The sequence below is a fragment of the Meleagris gallopavo genome, chromosome 1 (assembly GCF_905368555.1).
Source record: "Meleagris gallopavo chromosome 1, MGAL_WU_HG_1.1, whole genome shotgun sequence".
In the NCBI taxonomy this organism is placed as follows: domain Eukaryota; kingdom Metazoa; phylum Chordata; class Aves; order Galliformes; family Phasianidae; genus Meleagris; species Meleagris gallopavo.
The window spans coordinates 40209062-40229135 of NC_139404.1; the positions used below are offsets into that span (position 1 = coordinate 40209062).

Genomic DNA, 20074 nt, shown 5'->3' on the forward strand with positions numbered 1-20074 from the left:
TATTAAAAAAAACAGATGTTTGAGAAGTTGAGAGATCCTACGGGTTTTCAAGAAATAGAGAAAACATTAGGTTCTCATGAGCTCAGTGCAATTCCCCACTCTCTTTTAAATAAGTAATGCTCCTGGCTCTATTCCCAGCATGGTCTGATCAAGGAATGAACATAGATTTTACCTAATGATCAGATTTTGGACAGACCAACACATACTGTGCAAAAAGCAGAAAACGGGAATATATTAATCTGTTTTGTTTTCTAAGAGCATATCCACCAGTAGCAGTCCTCTTTCTTCTACCCTTACCTGGACTTACAAAAATCGCTATCAATTTAACTCATAAGGTTTCTCACAAGGGAGCTGCTTCTGAGCTACTCCTTAGTTGGAAGGATGTAGCTATGTAAACTGGTGGTAGAGGTTGATTTCATCACATTAACATATTTTGAGTCATTTTCTTCTGAAAAAATATAGCAGTTCTGTTATCTATCCATAGTGTAAATAAAGAGGAAAAAACACTGCATCTTTCTTTAAATTTTACCAGCATTGTCATAACTTTTATTTGAGGTATCTCCCACTTGATACTGTGAACAAATCTGGAGAAGTAACAAACAACACCGCGTGACTCTTAATTGTCCTTGCCTCTGTATTTCATGTATGTAAATATGAATATGATAAATGACATAAAAATAAATCTTTTTTAATGAAAAAATAAAAGAAAGTAGTTTTTTGGTAATAGCTTGTGTCAAATATCTGGTCAGGTTACTTACTTACAGTTTTAAAAAAAGCTACTTTAAAAGTACTATATTTTAAAATGTTGATTTTTTTCATATATCTGTTTTTATTTATAATTCAGAGTTTAGTCTTGTAACTGCTTAGTGAATGTTTAATTAAAGATTACTGCTCTTAAAGTATAAAAAATACTTAGAAACACTTTTAGACTGGAAAATATTCTAATGGATTATAAATGTTTATTATTATAGATTGTGTCAATGTGTATATATTTTCTTAATCTGATACAGGTATCAAAACTGATGAATTTATGAATAATAAGAAATCGCATGAAGTACAAGTTATGTCAGAGCTGGTAGACAAAATAGCAAAGTATTGTGGTTTAAAGCAGGTAAGAAGGCATTTCTTAATGTATGTTACTGTTTAGCTTCCAAGTTATTATCTTTATTCTCTTTAAATATTATTAGTTTTGATATTTTTCCTCTGCTGCTCTGATTTTTTCTATAAATAATTATAGCTAAAGAAAAGTCTTTAGGGGCAAGCTGAAAGGCAGTTTTGTTTATAAATGGGTTGTTTTCAAGGAACTGCCTTTTAAAGAGCCATGGTCATTTCATGACTCAAAAAAAAAAGTAAGAAATCTTTTCATCCTCTGTATATTGATCAGCTAAAAATTGCACTGCTTTTTGCTAGGCACAGACACTGCCGTCTATTGCTGGCAATTTACTGTAGACATCAGTAGGAGGGCAAAACTTCAATCTTCACCTGTGAGACACACAAGAGGTACCACATAGGGAAAAATGCAGACAATCTGAGGAATTTTGAAACCACATGCATGAGATAGCAAGTTCATCCTTGGACGATGAAGAATTGCAGGATTTCTCTTCCAAAATGCAGCTGTAACTTACCCTTTTCTTAGTGTTATTAGGATTGCGTCGTTCACTAAATCAAAAACCTTGTAGATGTTTACTAATGGGCCTCTTGGCAAAAGACAAGCATCACAACACTTGACTTTTTTCAGTACCATATTTCACATTGTATGTGTTAGACACATGTTATTTGCTCAGACTGAGTTTATTTTAGATAATGTAAACTATATGTCCTGATGAAGTATTCTTCATAGGTCTTCATTTGGGTCAGTGTCCTTAGAAACTGAAGATCAAAACTCTGAACTCTTACTTGTCTGTTTTGTAACGAGCAGCTGCAAAGGGCAAAGTTCTAGGCAATCTCCTCATTACAACTGGGAATCTCAAGTAAACAGAGAAATGCAACTAAGGTCAAATATTACTGGATGAGTTGCAATCTTGAGCATCTGCAGTTATTCAGAGATGGTATGAGATCTCTCCAGTAGCTCCATCAGGAGATAGCCACAGTGACAAATACGGATGCCCCGAACAAACATAAAGTGTATGCACTCTATAAAAGGTGAAAATGCACTAGTAACAAATGCACAAAAGTAAATTCTTCTATTCATTCTATTTGAGTATTTTTTGCCTTGCTTACCTTTTGCTTCAGGCAAGTGTCAGTTGTTCAAGTGTTGAAGACTTTCATGTACTGAAAAAGTTTTAGAATAGTGTAGTTTGCACATAATGCGATACTAAATGTTCTCTGCATTTGCTAGAAGATGAATTGGTGGTGTTTCATATAGCATTTTCATTTTGATTTTAAATACTTCCCGTGAGATTCGTGAGTGAGAGGAAAGAAAAAGCCATAATCAGAGAGTGAAAAAGTAGAGCTACCTTAATGACCTCACCTAAGTCTCAATGTAGCTGGTTACTAATAAAATCTCAAACTAACAATTATTAAGTATCTGTCAATGCACTACCATTTCAGCCTGTGATTATGCACTTTTATCAGATGACTTGAAGTATCTTTAGGATTATTTTCTGTTTATTTTTTGAAAAAAACGTAGCATTTAATGAAAAGTATGGTTGCAATATATCTCTGCATATGAAATACTGACTGCTTTATATTAACTTTTTTCCATTTTAGTCATATACTGTGAGAGAATTTATTTGTTCAAAGTTACAAATCCCTAATATATGAAAAGAGCTTTCCAGTACATGTTAAAAAAGAAAAAAACAAAAAAGCCTCCTTCCCAGTTATTAAAAAGCAACTTCTATTGTTTTGGTTACCTTTCAACTTAAAACAGTATAAGAATTGTAAAGTTTTAGGAGAGTGTTTTCTTTATTGATTTTTTTTCTGTCCTACTCGGCAAAACAAAATGTATATAACATTTAATTAAAAATGCTAGAGCTATGAAAACCCAACACATGTTTTACAATAGCATGTTTCCTCAGGGTGTTTCTTTCAGATATTACAGACCACTGACGGGTTGAAAAATGCCCTCCATTTCACCTCCGTACCATGATGTATGATGGGCAGTGGAGCATATTGTCCCCTTGTGGTATTTTACAGTATATTAAAATAGATAGTAAAAATGAAAATAAAAGCAAAAATTCTATTACTACTGTAATTACTTTGAGATTAATGATTTGAATTAAAACATTAAAGCAAATTAATCAAAGTTTTATTCAATTGTTTACTGCCCTTCTTAAGCATCGTTGTCCTCATACAAGTGGAACTTTTTAGAAAGAAGTTCTTGATTAAAGTGTGAAAAGAAGCCAGTAGTAATTTTTCTTTACTTAATTGCACATTTGTTGTATTATTGTATTTGTGAAAGTTTTCCTTGGAAATTGCAGCATGTCCAACAAAAGTTGCAAGTATGATATAATTCTGCACTCACCATCCATTACATTTGTAATTTGGTGCTGGGAAAAGTTGTAAGGCGTATGGAGTTCTTGATTGTGTGCTGCCAGGAGGTGTGTTTAAACATAGTACCCAGCTCACTGTGGACAGGATCTTTGGAGTTCATTATATCATGGAAATTTAATTTTAAATGTTCATGCTTGGCAGATCTGCTATGGGTTACTGATTGCCTTTCTTTATGTCATCAAGGGAAGGTAAAACGAGGATTAATTTAATTCACTCTACTTGTTGAGCACAAGATCATCTCATTTTTAGTCAAAATTTCCTCGCTTCAGAGCTAACTTTCCAGGGCTAATGAAACAATGTGTTATTTTTTCCTGAGAATAGATGTCCTATGCCAGGAAGTGTTCAATATCAGCTTGGACAAGGCTTTGGGCAACGTGCTCTATTGGTCTGTTCTCTGCCTATGGCAGGGTGCTTGGGTGATCTTTAAGGTCCATTTCAACACAAACTGTTCTGTGATTCTTTTCACTTGTAAACATCTGAAAAAATCTTAAAGAACCAGCAGTTGGTCTTTATAGCCACTAGAGATCACATGTATGAGTCACGAGTATTCAGTAATTCTCTGTCCAAGTACTGACTTCACAGAAGTAGTTAAAATACCTTCTAGAAGTGGAGATGTGCATATTCTGCATAATAATAACATCTGTTACATAAATTACTCCTTGGTAATTACTAAGTAACTACTCCTTGGGCACTTTTCTTTCCTTCAGTTTTAAATAATCTGAGAGAATATTGATGATTAATATATGTAATATATTAGTAATATATGACATTTTCAACGTATATCCTTGGATTATATCAATTCTCTTTCACTGTATCTTCTCCTGTACTAATTTCACTCAAGAAGTTTGAGGATTCTCATATACCTAGACAAGCAAACATGCAGTAATATTATATGGAGAATGCAGATGAGAAAGGTGTGTATAGCCTGAGTAGACAATTTTTACTTAATGGCATGTATTCTCCACTGTTTTTTTGTAGTCTTTAATGGCATTTATTTAATCTTTTCTTCCTAATTCCATGGCTGTACAAATATTTTGTATTTTTAGAATAGATAATTTTTTTTCATTTCTGTCAGGATATTTCTGTACTGCATATTCTTACCTAGTTAAAACATATGCAGTTGTGTTTAAGATGGATACATGTAGTATATTCTGACGTTTACTTAGTCAATCTCAACTTCTTTACAAATGTTCAACAAACTAAGAACAAGACATGGAAAACATTTTCAAATTAATCTTTTTTAGGGACATCTACAAAGTCATTGTATCTGTTCAGTATATTTTTTGGTTCATATCTGAGCAGAAGTGAATGTTATGATTTCCTTCCCTTAGAGAAATGTCACTTGAAGTATCACATGTTATCTGCTGCGAGAGAAATTAAACTTTCAGCTAGTTATCATTCCTATTCACACCTTCCTCCAGAACAGGCAATGGAAAGCACATGTGATGTATCAGGCCTTTTGTTTTATTACAAAACCATCCTTCTGTTACACAGATTTGTATGGATTATTTTCACAAAAAAAGAAAAAAGTATAAATAGATGTTCTGGCATAAGAGGCAGTATTAATATGGCATGTCTTTAGGTCACATCTGAATTGATTATGTTAAGCACTGAATCTGCAGACATTTTGTTCTGTGTACTTGGTTTAGTAGACTTCTATGTGTCTAAATTTAATATGGACTCTTCCCTTCCTAACTGAGTATTTTAACCGTGTTTGGCAAGGGCAGGTGGTAGTGCTGGTGATTTATGGTTATTTTCTTTAACAGAAGGAAGTTCTATGTCAAAATACATACTGAAAGTATTTTCCAAAAGTGTCAAGACATGCAGTGCATAAGCATTGTACTGTCTGTTTCCTAAAGGAAATCAGTTTTGACTTAATTCTGTTTTTTAAAGTCAGAAAGTGTGCCAAAAAGCAGATTTAAGTATAGTAAGAGGGATAACTGATAAAGTAATTATCAAATCCGTGCTTAGTTTTTTAAAGAAATATTTTGCATTTTATTGAAATGTGTCTTGTTGCTCATTCATATGGTATTTTTTTTTCCTTTTTTCTATTGTTTTTTTTTTTTTTTTTTTTTCCTTTTTCTCCATTATCAAGGTGATTGATATAGGTTCTGGAAAGGGCTACCTGAGTTCATTTTTGTCTATGCAATATGACTTAAAAGTTTATGGAATCGATTCATCGAAAACCAATACTAACGGTGCTCATGAAAGGAACAGGAAATTGAAGAAACACTGGAAAACTTATCAGAGTCGAGCAAGAGCCAATTCTGAAACCCAGAGGTTGGAAAAGCCAATAAAAAATGAAGTTAAATGTAAAGCTATCAATGAAAAGCCCTTAAATAATAACAGCAGTCTTCAAAGTCAAGACCAAGAGACTACCCAAGACTTAGTTCCTTCTTGTGTTTTCACAGAAGTAGCTGTATCTGAGACCAGCAAACAAACTGAGATCAATTTGGCTCAGGCACGGTCTGATGAGAACAAGCTTTCCGAAGAGGCTCTTGCTATTCTCAATGTTCTGCCTGCTGATGCTGTAGAAGTTTTTTCTTCATCCCACTGTAACTATGGGGAAGTCTGTGAAGAGGAAAAAGCACGAAGAAAAACGGCATTTATCAAGGCTAAAGAGAGCAAGTCAAGTGAATCAAACCTTTACTTTCCATTGACCTCCTACATCAGTGCAGAAACAGAACTCAGTGACATCATAACAGATTTAGAGGTTATGTCACTAATATATGTATTCTCCTTTGTCTTTATATTGCTGTTTTCGTACATCCGTAATGTTTGATGTGTGTTCATATGTGAATGAATACTCTGACCCAGCTAGTTTACACTAGTATGTATTACAGATTCAGAGATTGTTTTTCTACTTTAGTATATGTGATAGTATTGTTTCAAATATGTAAAACAGCCTTTAGAATATATCGAGTAGATGATAATCAGAAGTCAAAATTAACAGTATACATATTAACATATTTGAGTATTTTACCATTGTGATTATAGATGACATCTAAGTATCATAAAAAGAATTTTTTATTTAACAGGGAGACAAATGTCTTAAGCACTGGAATTTCAGTTTTCCTGAAATTTCTTGAAGTTTTTTATTTTTATAATTTCAGTAAAACTTTGAAGGCATGAAGTAATTTATTGAGTACAGTACTCAACATAAGGAGTTTATAACGAGACGTATATTTAAGTAATGTTTTTATATTTTGGCCTTTCCATGTTACTTAGTAATCTGCTAGCTAGCAGGAACTGTGTCTACACATGCAAGTCCAAACTCAGCTGTCCAAAGACAGTGACACAAGTCTAGAAGCTGCTACTGTGCTTGAGCTGACGTATGTTGATTGAGTAGATATAGTCAGTCTTTTATGGAAAGGTGAAAACTTGTATGCAATCATATATTCAAATGTGTATTTCATTTCTAATTAGGAATACGTTTGTGTTATATATTGTCTTTACATATCTCTCAACAGTAGGTAAAGCATCTGCCTTTACATTTGCATGTTTGAATTTTATATCTTCTTAGTATATGATTTGTATGATATAAAAGGCAGGAAAAATCCTCCATCACTACCTGTCTTTAAAAAAACTTAACTGTAAAAAGTAAAAACTGTACTGTGGTATTAAAAAAAAAAAAAAAATCAGACTGCACGCTACGTGTGATGAATATGCATAATTAAAATACTTTAAAAAATGTAATCATTTAAATGGCTTTAAAAAATTTTTGGAATTTTTAGAAATGTGGTTTTTCAAATAGTCTTACAAATATTTACATTTATTATTTTAACCACAAATTGTGTTTTTTTTCTCAGTTTTTTCTAAACTGGGGGGGAAAAAGTGGAATGGGTAAAATTAGTATTTACTGATTCATACTGTAAATACTGAAATTTATTCGAATTGCTATGAAATGTGGGGGTAGAAATGTGTGTTTGTTTGTAGCCCAGGACAAATGCTGAGGTACAAATTTTACTGCACTGACACCAATGATCCAGAAAGTGTTTTCAGTTACACCCAGGCAACTTCAGCAAAGTCGGGGATGGTCCAGAAGCGTGCCTGACCCAGACGGATCATGCTCATATTGTTCAGAGGTTTTGAGCATTGTAATGTGTTTCCTGGATGTGGAATGGATGGCATGCGGTAGCCATCTTCCACTCACTTTCCCCTGAAAGAACCTCTCTGACATTGACGGAGTGGTTTAAATGCTGCTTTTGCAAGCACATATCTTCCATTAGCCTCCAGACATCGGTATTGTTCTGCTCTATTTTATGTGGAAGAAAAGCTTTGTGGAATGGTGAGCTGGAGCTGACAAACAGGAAAGAAAGTCTTTAAAAACTAAGCTGAATTGGAACTGAACTTTTGCCACCAAAAAATTCTGGATGCTAAGAGAAGGAGAGGGCAGTCAAGGAGAAGTAGCAAAGAGTGAAAAAAAGAACAGTAAGAAAAGGGAATTTGTACAGTTTCACACAAATGTGTACTATAGAGATACAAAGTAATAAAAAAAAATAGATACGTATATAGAATCAGAAAGGTTCCATAGCTGAATTGGTTAATTATTTGTTGATTATGTTTAATAAATAGGGCTAGAATTCAAAGCAATAAGCATCATGTTTAGATCCTAGTGCTGGAAGGGAAAAGTCTTGTTCAGAACAGTGAGAAGAGGGGTGATTTAGATGGTGAAATAGAAGAAAATGGGAAACTGAGGAAGAAGGAAACCAGAAAGTAAAATGGACGGAAGAATGGAGTATCTGAAGTTCTTTATTTTAGGGAAGAAAATTCTGTTATTGAATCTACAGTTGTAGGGACATCACAGTACAGCTACAGTTCTGGAAGTAACAAAGCAGATGAAGAAGGGCCTGCTCTTTAAGTTAAGTTTATTTAGGAAGTGGTTTTGTTTTCAGCAATTCAGAGTAGCAGAAATACCATAGATCGGTCCAACTGTCTGTATTATGGTAGTCAATCTGAAATAAGAAAAGGAAGTAGCAGTGGTAGTAAAAGTTATGACAGGAAAGCCAGGAGAAAATGGCCAGTGTCCAGTCGTCATGCAGATGTTCCCTCCCATGCAATTAAACGGCTGCTGTTCACAGTCCTGAGCTTTTGCTTCCTCCTGGAGATAATGTATGGAGATACAGAGCTCCATAGATGAACAAAACACTGAGCAGTCTGGTTCCTCATAAACACTGTGTTTTCTTAGAACTGGAGTGCTTTTCTTATGCCTAGAAAAGATTCTGGAACAGAACACCGGGAGCCGTCATGGAGTTGTATATTTAAACCTTGTAGATGAATAACCCTTTGCAATATGTTTGGGTTTTGGATTTTGTTGTTATTCATGTTCTTTCAGTTGCCACAGGGAGATGCTTTATATTGCGCTTTTTTTTTTTTTCTCTTCCTAGGACTGTATAATGGTTGGTCTGCATACATGTGGTGACCTTGCTGCAAACACACTACGAATTTTTACTGCCAAGCCTGAAATCAAAGCAGTTTGCAGCGTAGGCTGCTGCTACCATCTGTTGTCAGAACAGTATGAAAACCAAGAAGGTAATTTTTCTGAGCTCAACTTGTGGCTGCCAGTTTGCATGTTGGGAATATTATACCTCTTAATTAATAACCTCCTGATGTTTGTTCCTTTCCAATGGCTCATTTAATACTCATTTTAATTACATTACGTGGGTCACTCACTCCTGGATGCCCTGTAGCTTTCCTGTTATGCCAATATTGCCAATATTCATACTGAAATTAGGGACATTAATGCAGAATGTTTTAATGTGGTTATGAATACAGCTGGTTTTCTTCCATTACTTCACTCATAAAATGTGTAGACTTTTTTAGCCAATATTTTCATCCTTTTGAAATGTTTTGTACCAGATTTTGCCTTTGGCTGTCTGCATGTAGCATCCATTTATGTTGAGTTGTACATGTACAACTATAAGCAGAATTAAGTCCTTGTAATGTACTCAAAAAAAACATACATCTGAATGCTGTGCTCTGGGGCTCTGCCGTCGTAGAACATTAAGAAATAGCACATTTAATAGCTTTTCTTGGAGAGACAAACTGAAAATTATTTAGGTTTTCAAACCACAGGGGAATTTTCCTTCAAAAAAAATTTTATTCATATTTCTGATAGAAAACTGATATCTTTAGTTGAGAAAATACTTTTCTGTACAGCCTTCAAACAGCAGAAAGTTACAGATTATCTTTGCAAAAATGTAGTGAATGCCTGCTGTAGTAGAAGGAACTGCTGGATTAGTTGGTTTAGCATGGAGATCTCATGCTGTTTCTGTTGTCTACTGTTTAACAATCAACAACGATGGAGTCACTGCTAACAGAAGTACTATTTTCTGTTTGATTTAGTACTTCCTGCATATCAACTCAGAACTGTTCTAGTATAAGATAATAAAAAAGGATTTAAACTACAGCTAAATCCTGTCACGTCACTTTTGACTTCATCATCCAATGTTATCTTTTCTGTAGGATTTTCTACAGTATCTTCTATGCCTACTTCAAGTAGTGTACAGATTTACAAATGCATTAACATCTTCATTTCTGTTCAGCTCATTTGTTTTTGATCCATAATGAAAAGCATTAAGTAGCTGGCTTTTCTGAGCAAACAGGTGTAATGTAGATGAGCTGTCTAAATGACCATCTGCTGAAGATGAAACTGATAAGCATATCAACCAAATTTGGGAAAGAGTGGACTAGCAAAGTTTATTTCATCTGTCTCAGGGAACTACGTGGACAGAAAGGCAGGAGGAACTCAGCTGCTATTCTGTAACAGTTGGCTGCTCAGGCAGCTAAGGCTCTGTAGCTCTGGGTTGACCACAACATATGCTAGCTGTGTCTTGTTTTAGTAATCTTTTTATATACGTTGCTCAGTATGGATCTGCTGCAGTTTTGAAAGTTTTTGGTCTTTACTGATTTCAATTATTTCACAATGCTTCAAATTACCAGGAAAAAAAAAAAAAGATGCATTTGAAATTTATTTTGCTTTATTTGAATTCTAGAAACTCGATTAGTGAAAAAAAAACCACAATTCTTCTACATTAAAGTTTTAAAAAGTAATGAACTTTTTAGACACTCATAATTTAAGTTTGAGTGTATCAAACATTTGGTTGTTTCTTGTTATTGCAAAGAGTATATAGCTTCCTGCTCTAGTTACTGGATGATTACTTTTTCCAGATCATTTTGTAAGGCTTTACTAAATATTGGTACTCAGACACAACCAAAGCATCAGATGTGATAGCTCATTCTAAGTTCAAAGAAACAGATGTGCATGTAGTTTTATAATGTTGTGGAAATGAGATCAGACTGAGTTGGAATTTCTAGCTGTTGAATTTTTCTCTACTTGATGGATGCAAATAACTCGTAAAGAATTCTTTATGCAGAGTAAAAAGAAATTACAGTATTCTTTCGGGGGGAAAGAACATGGAAGATAGAGTAATGCTCAAAAAAAATTTTTTTTTATTATTACTGTTGGCATTACTAAAATGTTGCCGTATTCCCCTGAACAGGACATCTATTTTATGATTCATTGGTGAATGTGCATTGGAGGGCTGATGGTATAAAGACCAGCAGTGATTCAGCAGCCCATTCCAGTGTTTGACCATCCTTGCCACCAAGTTTTCTTTCTGAAGTTCTCAACTTAAGTGCAAAATGTCCTTTCACTGTGCAACTCCAGATGAAGTCCTCTTTAACCTCTTCTCTTCCTTTCCATTATGGAAGTTAGATCCTCCTTCATCTTTTCTGCAGCTCTGTAGTTCCAACTGAGATCATTCTAGGAAGGGTGGAACACCCAAAGAAGCTCTAGATAGTTTCACAAGTACTAAAGAAAACAAATGATCATGTCTCTGAACCTGTGGTGAGCACTGAAACACTGTTAGTTTTCTACCCGTGTTATAGTCCACCTGCTGGAATCATCAATAAATTTACCAATCCTAAATATAGGAGGAGAATGACCTCTTTTGACCAGCTTGTTGTGCTATTTAATTCAACCTAAAATGCAGTTTGCTTTTTTGTCTGTCAGGGCACACTGCTGATTCATGTTGAACCCTCAACTATTCTCAGTATCCTTGTTCCAAGATTTGTTCCATAATCTTGCTGAGAACTGAAGTTAGCCTGAGTGTGGTGTTTGCCTTTTTCCTGTCATCAGGAGCCTCCCTTGATGGATGTGACTGCTCAAAGATAATGTGGCCTTCTTGTGACATCAGCGAGTTCACTCAGCTCTTGACATGCATCCCATCTGGTCTCTTGGACTTCTGTATTTCCAGATTGCTTGTGTGGTCCCTGTACTGTAGGTAGTGCTTCACTTCCACTAGCTCTGCCAGGGAAGCTAATGAAGGCCTTATGTGGAGAGTATTAGACTTAGAGCTAGGACTCTGTGGTGACAGACAGAAGAACTTCCTAAGAAGCAGACCAAATGAATTGTGCAGAATTTACTGGAACATAGGAAGTCACAATTGTTTGAAATCAGTCCAATATGTGAGGGTTTGTCTGTGAGGCCACAGTGGGACATTCTGTTATAAATCATTTCATACTTGTTTTATCTTGACTTAGTAGCTTTGAGGATTCTCTATTTTAGACATGTAAGTGCTTGATTTTATATTTATATTAAGATTTTGCCTGGTTTACTTTGAGGTGCTTATTGTAAAAAAGGCTGAGAGTGTCCGCCTCAAACCTCTGCCTGTCTTGTTCTGCATCAGAGAAAAATCTCCAGCACCACCAAAGTAGCACATTTTCCATCTTTCTTGCTTCCTTTTCTTTAATGTAAATGCAGATGGTTGTTCTTGTAAGCCTTGTTAAAGCAGATGTGCCAGCCCACACAAAAGCTGCTGTGGGCTGACAGTTGCCATAACTTGAAAAAACTGGGCTGCGCGTTGCTTGGCAGTTGTGTTTTATTTAATACCAAAGTCAGTCTTGTTTGAGGCCAGTGAAAAATTATTTTTTCACTTTTTATTAAATGGGATTAAGTGATACTCATGGGAAGAAAGTTTACCTGTTTCAATGCCTAACGTAGCTTTTATAAGTCTGAGATTTTGAGTTGACAAAATATCAAGAAAATATTACTAAGCTAGTTTTGGCAGGCTATTGGTTCACGCTGGATATTGGAAGGCTGTTTTTTTTTCTGAGGAGTTGAGAACTACATTTCTTTTACATTCTAAAAATAGTAAAGATATAAAAATTGCTCAATTCAGTGTGCCGTTGGTCCTGCTGTGAATATGTTGGGAGCAAATTGGATAAAAAGTGGATGCCATAGTCGCAGTCTTGGATCTTGCAGTTGGCATACAGTATATCCTTCTAAATATCTACAAGTAAACTAAATTCGTCTGGATTTTCTTTTTTTTTCCAGTAAGTCATTGCTGGAAATAACTTTGAACTCTTAAGAACATGAGAGCCTTCGTTTTCATTTGTTATTAACTACAACAATCAAAAGGTGCTGTATAATCTCCAACTTACGTTCAATTAAAAAAAAAAATGAAGCCATTGACTGTAGACAGTTGGCTTTAAATTTTACGAATGTTGTAGGTCATATCGAGTACTAAACTTCAGTTAATAAGGAACAGTATGACAGCTGTCAGAAAATTCTAAGTACTTTTAGTTTGACTTTCTTTAAGAATTGTCTGTTTGTACAGAGATTCTTCTATGCATTAAATGCACTTTGCCATTACTATAGTGGATTCCTTTAGGGTTTTTCTTCACTGTTACTGCATCTGATAGTCAATTACATCAGAATAGGAAGGAATTTTCTAAAGACTTTTCACATATATTTATTTATTTAGGACTGTTTTTTATGGAAAAATAAAGTCTGCCAATGATTTTTTGATTGAAAAAAACAAAATCTCTATTCCTCTGTTTAGGAATTCTGGGGAGCTGTTTTGTCCTACATTCAGCTAGCATGTTTCTGGGACATGGACTATAATTATTCCTTAACAACAATAACTACAATTTTAAGGTTTTTCTACTTAAGACTTGACTTTTCTTATAAAGGAATTGATGTATTTCTATATTCTAATTCTCTCCCTCTCATCATCCATTCTATGAACCACATTACTACCAATCTATTAAGTACTGAAATCTTCATTTGATATCCTCTGTTTTGAGTAAATAACATGTGAACATGAATAAGTAGATAGCTGCATATAAATAAGCATTTCATAATACAAGGTAAAACATAGATATAATCATAGCTTCATTGATAGCAGACTGATCAGAACCCCTTTCTGAAATTAGCCTGAGTACTGCAAATTGTGAATTCCAGCAATTATAAGGTTTTCCAACAGCAGGTCTCTACTCTAGGAAGAAAAATATAAATGCTAGGCAGAGGAATTCCAGAGCTCTACAGGAAAATGTGAATGGGGAGTTTATCTGCAAGGCATTCTGGATGAAATCAATAAACTGTTTGCAGAAGACTTAGTCTCTAACACTGAAGTTAGATACATATAAGCTTTCATTACATGTCAGTTTTTAGTAACTAATGAACATAATTAAGGGATCTGAAAGGGATGCAAAGGGCTGTTGCAATTCATGTGCAACATTTTATCAGATTTGTGAAAACTGCAGTGGCTTTGAGTAAGCTGGAGTCAGCAAACAGGAACTTCAAAACTGAATTTTCTGAAGGATTCCATGCGCAAACATAATATTACTCCATTCCGCTGAAATATGGAAAGATTAGTCACTGTTTTAGAAGTATTAGAGGACAGATGATTTATATGTTGCCTAGCTATATTTTCAAAGATATTCCATATCCCGTGTCTTAAAATAGCTATCACTGATACCATGGCAACACAGGAAAACATTTCCAAGCAAAAGATCAAAGAGCTTGATTTCCTTTCCAAGGCATCTTTAGCTATTGCTGCACCAGGCACCTTTCCATGAATTTGTGACAGACCTAACTAGTGACTAAAACCCAGGTGTTTTCTATCAAAATTGGCCATGAGAAATATATGAAACTTGAGAAAACGTTAACTAGGTAAGTTTTATAGACATTAAATGACAGCATTATGTATTTCAATTACAAGGGTATTTTTCATGAGTAAATGCATAAAAAATATATTAAATCCTGAAACTATCTCACATTTACAATTTAGAGTGTGTGTGCACAGTAGGAGATTATAATTGAGAAAGCAAAGGTTACTATAATATGCAGTAACTAAAGCATACCATACATTTGGATTCTGGAAAGACAAATTATTCTATTTTCTGAAATAGTGGAACACCTTTTTTTCCAGATAAATCCATTTTAATGATGTGATTTTTAGGAAAAGTATAAGCTCAAGGAACTGTGAAATCTTTATCTAGAACTAGATAAAGACTAGGAAGTTCTAGTCTTTCTCACAAAAGGAAAAAGTCATTTTAAGTAGTTCCTTTTCTTTCTTCAAAGTAGTAGAAGTAGACTGAGATTCTGCTGTTTTACTGAGCACCCTGAAAGAACTGGAACAACTTGAGTTATGTTTCAGTGTGTTTTAGCAGGTCTTCGATTAGTTTTATGAACTGTCTATTAATTTGTTCTGTTTCTATCCAAGTATCTGCAAAAGATTGAAGAGATTTGAGATTAAAAGTAAAGCAAAATAGAGATCTATACAATTATTATCAAAAGAACATACAGAATTACTTTTTACTTTTTCAACTCTTGGAAGAAAAACATCATGTTTGGCTGTGCCTACTATACTACTGTACACCTAAGAAAGTTATCTGTTAATAATCTTGTTCTCTTCTGTCACTGTACAGAACACCGTTAAATTCTTTGTGCTCTTTCAAGGAGATTCAGAATAATACTCTAACAATTTAATGCTTTGAAATGGAGAAAGTGTATTGAGAACATAATATAAATAACACGGCTGAGAAGAAAACCTTTCACTTTTTTAAAATAACTGCTATTGTGATCAAGTGCAAAAAGATTAATCATAGTGAACACAGAAGAATTACTAAAGCTGTAAAATTCTGGAAGCAAGATTACATTTTACTATTTGGATTTTAGTATTTGTAATATTGTTTGGACATGTCACTGTATATTTTCTGCTGGTCAGAACAGAGTAATTCCTTCCTGAGCTTGTTTAACAACAGAGTCTGCATGTAGTGACAGCCTTTGTTTGTCAAGAGCAAAGAGCTTGTGGGATGTGAACTAATGCCTGTTTCTCCAGTAATTATTAAGGACTCTAAAATGAAGTATGTGGAAATAAAATGGCATGAAAATGATGAACAACACATGTTTGATACTCCACTTATTTCAATAACATCTGTTGGAATATAATAATAGTCTTTCAAAAATAATTATAAAATAATTGCTTACCTTCTTTAAAAAAAATGCATTGTTTGGACATAAAATCTTTTACATTGTGCATTATATACCAACCTAGTCAAATAAACATGTTTTCGTACTTGACAAGGAAGAGCAAATAGAAAGCATCTTTCAAATTGAAATAAAAAATGGAAAAGTTTCTTTGGAAAACAAAGGCCACTTTCAAATAGAGAAGTCTAGAAAACTTTCTCTCATATTGAAATACAGTTTCTGTAATTATTTCATTTATATTCCACAAATTTAATGACAATGATTGTTTTTTATAAGTCTCAGATAACTGCCTTTTACACATCTTTGTTACGTATTCAATATAAATATACTCTAATCCTACAGTCTCCAGGCTACACAATTTCTAGTATTTGGATTACTTCAGCAGAATTCCTTTTAAGCAGAGTATTCTCATGGAGTATTGCAAATTCAAGGCCTTAGTGAGAAAAATTTAATATGCAGTGTGACCTCTGAGTGCCAATTCCAACTTGAATGTGACAGGGCTTGTCATGTAGAAGACTCCTGATGCATTACGAGAGTATTTCCACTCCTACAGCTATTTAGGCATAGCTCTTATTTGCTACAAAAAAATGTATCTTTTTTTTTCAGTAAGATAAATCATATATTTGCCAACAGATAGGATGAGGAGAAGTAAAAGTAGGAGGTAGAAAATATAGTTCTGTTGATGTTACTGGCTACATTAAAAGGATAGTCATATATTTTACCTATGCATATTTTGTACTTAGTTCTCCTATTTTGCTAATGGGATTTCTCTGATTTAGGATACAAATTCTTGTAGTCTTGTAGATTTATGTCATGCCTTGCTGAATGCTATAAGAGATGTCCAGCAGTGTAAAAAGGCAGTAACTGGCTGCCATGGGAGATTTTTCTAAGTAAAAGAGGTAGGCAGGTAAGAAAAAGATTTCACTGGTGTTGAAAATTGTCTCTCTTTTCTTTGGAGTTTGTTAAAAGTAACTGTAGAATAATCTGTTGTCCAGTTTAAAAAAATATTTTTTTACATATCAGAAAATTGCAAAAAATATTTATTCATTTATTATTAAGGAGTTTACATGAAGGTGACATTCCTTTTGCTTCTACATTTTTAGGGTAGTTTATGGATTTTTTTTCCTATACTTCCATTTTATTTGAGCCCTTTGAGATAAGTAATGTATATATCAATAAAGACAAGCTTTTTTCCAACTTACTTAACTTACAGATTAGGAGTAATTTTATTTTCCAGTTAATACACTTACAATTAGTGCTTTGCATAACTGTAACTTTTTTAATGTTGTATTTACAGTTTTGATTATCGGAATATAATGCTGTTTTTATCAGTAAATATTCATTGTATTTGGAAAATGACTACTGGCTTTTGAATTTTTACATAAGTAGACACAGCATAGTATTTAATATATGTAATGTATTTCCAAATCAGTGACTACATTTTTTTATTTCCCTGATGTCTGTGTTAGGTTTACAGTTCACCTCAACATTAGAAAGAGTTAGTTTCATATTTCTGTTGTTGATTTTTAATATGACTAGTGATAACTTCCTAGAATTAGGTAGCAGTTCTAAAAAACAATATTTTAGTACAGTGCTAGCAAAGAATTTGTTTTAATTTCCTTTCACACCTACTAACCTCAATTTTTATGGCAGTTCTTGGGTTTGTTGATAGTACAGAATGAACTGTTGTCTCCTGGGAAACCAGGCTTCTTCAGAGAACTACTTCTTAGTATGTCATCTCCATCCTCACTGCACTTTCATTTGTTTAGATTGTAAATTATTCAAGAACTTGCAAGTAGTAGAGAGACTGTAAGACAGGGATCTCTCCCTACCTCAATATGGCCCCTGCTGACATACCAGCGCTGACATAAAACTGTCAGTAACCATTTAGTCATTTTTCACTTGTTTTCCTTAAAGGTTTCCTTTCATTTTTCAGTAATATATTTCTATTATTAATCATGTTTTATTGTGTTCTGGCTAATAGAAACAAAAATCACTTTCTCTGCAAAGAGTGTTTTAATAAGAACATTTTAAGGAATCTTAGTAGTTTTCTAAAAAAAACTAATCAAAAACAGAAAAAGGGAAATGGAAAATAATGCTCATGTCAAATGAGCCCTGCTTGTATTTTCTCGAGATGTACACAAATGCTGGTTATATTCCTTGGTAGAAGTAAAACTCTCAATTACACAGAAGGGGATGCTCCTAAGGCTTTTTAGATTGCAGCTTTCTGTGTGGAATAAGAATGATGAGTTGCTGGAACAAGTTGCCCGCAGAAGTTGTGGCTGTTCCATCCTTGGAGACATTTAAAGCCAAGTTGACTGGAGAGTTTGACCATTTACCATACACTCGTAAGGACACATGGATTTTGTAGCAACTTTAAGAAGTAAAGTAGGAATGACAAGATAAAGAACAAGAAATGAGAGTAGAGAGGATGTTTTAGACATGTCTGTTATGGCTGCTTTTATCTTGACCATCAACATGTCCAGAGCTACTCAAACAAGGTAGTGATTCAGATTCAATTATTACCTCTCAGGTATTGCTCTTGGCTTCAGATAGCTGAAGAGCAGTTCTTAGTGCCAGTCTTGTGGATTCAGCCGCATAAGGGTTTTAGGTGCCATATCACATTACTCTTCTCTGTTTGTCTTTGGCGAGAATCCTAAAATGTTATTGGCCAACAAGTATATGATTAATATAGAGATTTTTCAGTGTGCTTGGCAGTCCTTGTACAATTACCTCACGCTGACAGCTGTGTCTGATCTTCAGTCAGTTGTGCTTTTTCTGTACAATTGGCACTCCTCTATTTTAGTCATGAGTATTCTGTAGCTGCTCAAAGCTTATTCAAAATGGAGCCATCACATACTCTTGATTTTTTAAAAAATCTTTTTAGCTTTCTTTTTCTTCCATGATCACAGAATGAGATACTCAAATGCATTGGATTTGAAGTACAAAAATGCAGTTGTAGTGCAAACAAAATTAATAAGTGTCTGAACTTCGGGTTTTAAATGCTTTGAAACTGGTGAAATGGAAAAAATTCAATCAAGAAAATCTTTGAAAAACAACTCAATGAACCAGTAAGAATTGAGCATGTTAAATACTGAAATCACACGCTAAAGTAGAGATGCAAACTGGAGAATTATACTTATACTTCATAATTATAGTGGAATTTGTATGTTGGAGAGAAAGATTATGAAGATGAACAAAGATGAGGCACTAACACATCCAGACATCCAGAAGGAGTCAACTGAAATAGATGTTAGTGTCAAAATAAGAGCAGTTGTGAAAGAGATGTTACTGTTTTAATGGAATAAAACGAAAGATAAGAACATATAAAAAGGAAATAGAAATTCTTTTAAGAGTATACATTGCTACATGCTGCATTTTACATGAGCTGATACTGATGACACTTCATAAATAAATGGAGATGGAAGTGTTTGTATCCAACACAATTTTTAAGTGGTAACAGACAAAAATGTATTTAAGCATTCAAGCCTGAAAAGGTAGTGCAGTGATAATTCACCGAGTGGTATTATTAGGTACTGGTAATAATACACCATCCTAAAATACATTCCAAATTCGAATATTAAATGTGAATGTTTTAAAGCTTTAATGCCTTTCTATATTAAAGTAAGTGCCAAAAAAATCATAGGCAAAGTTCAATACAGAAAGCGTTTTCAGTCTTAATGATGATTTGTAAGGTAAGTGTAAGATACCTGCCACTAAAAACTACAGTGTGAGTGGTTTAGTACAGAACTGGCTGTGGGCGTACAATCAGCTTGACAGTACTAAGTAAATAGAACAAGTTCTCATTCTCCTGAAGTTATGTTCTCATGCTGAAACAGTTTAAGAAACTGGTGTTTCACCACATTTCAGTAATAAATTGCCAAAGACAAAGTTTTGGAATGAAATAAGCATTGGTTTTTTGTCCATGGAGAATAGGGTTTCTTAAACAAGACACGATAGTGAGTAAAGTTGGAAATTCAGTCTGTACACTAAAAACGTATTTTTGCCTTCTCTTTGCCACATGCTATTTACAATCTGATGAACTCATTACTAGAAAATAATTCTCATTGTTGTAATCATGTATATAGTAGAAAATCTTAAAATCCGAGAACAGAAAAATTAAATACATTTCAAAAAAATCAGAATCCTCTATTTTATAGTGCTTTGCCACTTATCCTAATTTATTTGTATTACTTTCGTAAAGAACAGATGAAGAGTTCCAAAACAACTGTTATAATCAATGCATACAATGCCACAAAAGTGAAACAAAGCCCTGGTTTATTTATTTTTTCTCATTAATTATTC

The 20074-nt window shown here is 34.0% G+C and overlaps 1 protein-coding gene across 5 annotated transcripts in view; it reads left to right on the plus strand.

The window, feature by feature from the left end:
• METTL25 (methyltransferase like 25) overlaps positions 1-20074 on the plus strand; it is a 55726-nt gene that overhangs the window by 9373 nt on the left and 26279 nt on the right. For all 5 annotated transcript variants that reach the window (XR_014882822.1, XR_014882825.1, XM_085222101.1 and 2 more), the window contains exons 3-5: positions 1011-1111; positions 5588-6205; positions 8880-9024. Coding sequence is in view for 3 of the 5 variants with exons in the window: in XM_085222101.1 (XP_085078227.1) it covers positions 1011-1111; positions 5588-6205; positions 8880-9024 (864 nt within the window). In the remaining 2 variants the exon portion in view is untranslated. The remainder of the gene's footprint in view (positions 1-1010; positions 1112-5587; positions 6206-8879; positions 9025-20074) is intronic.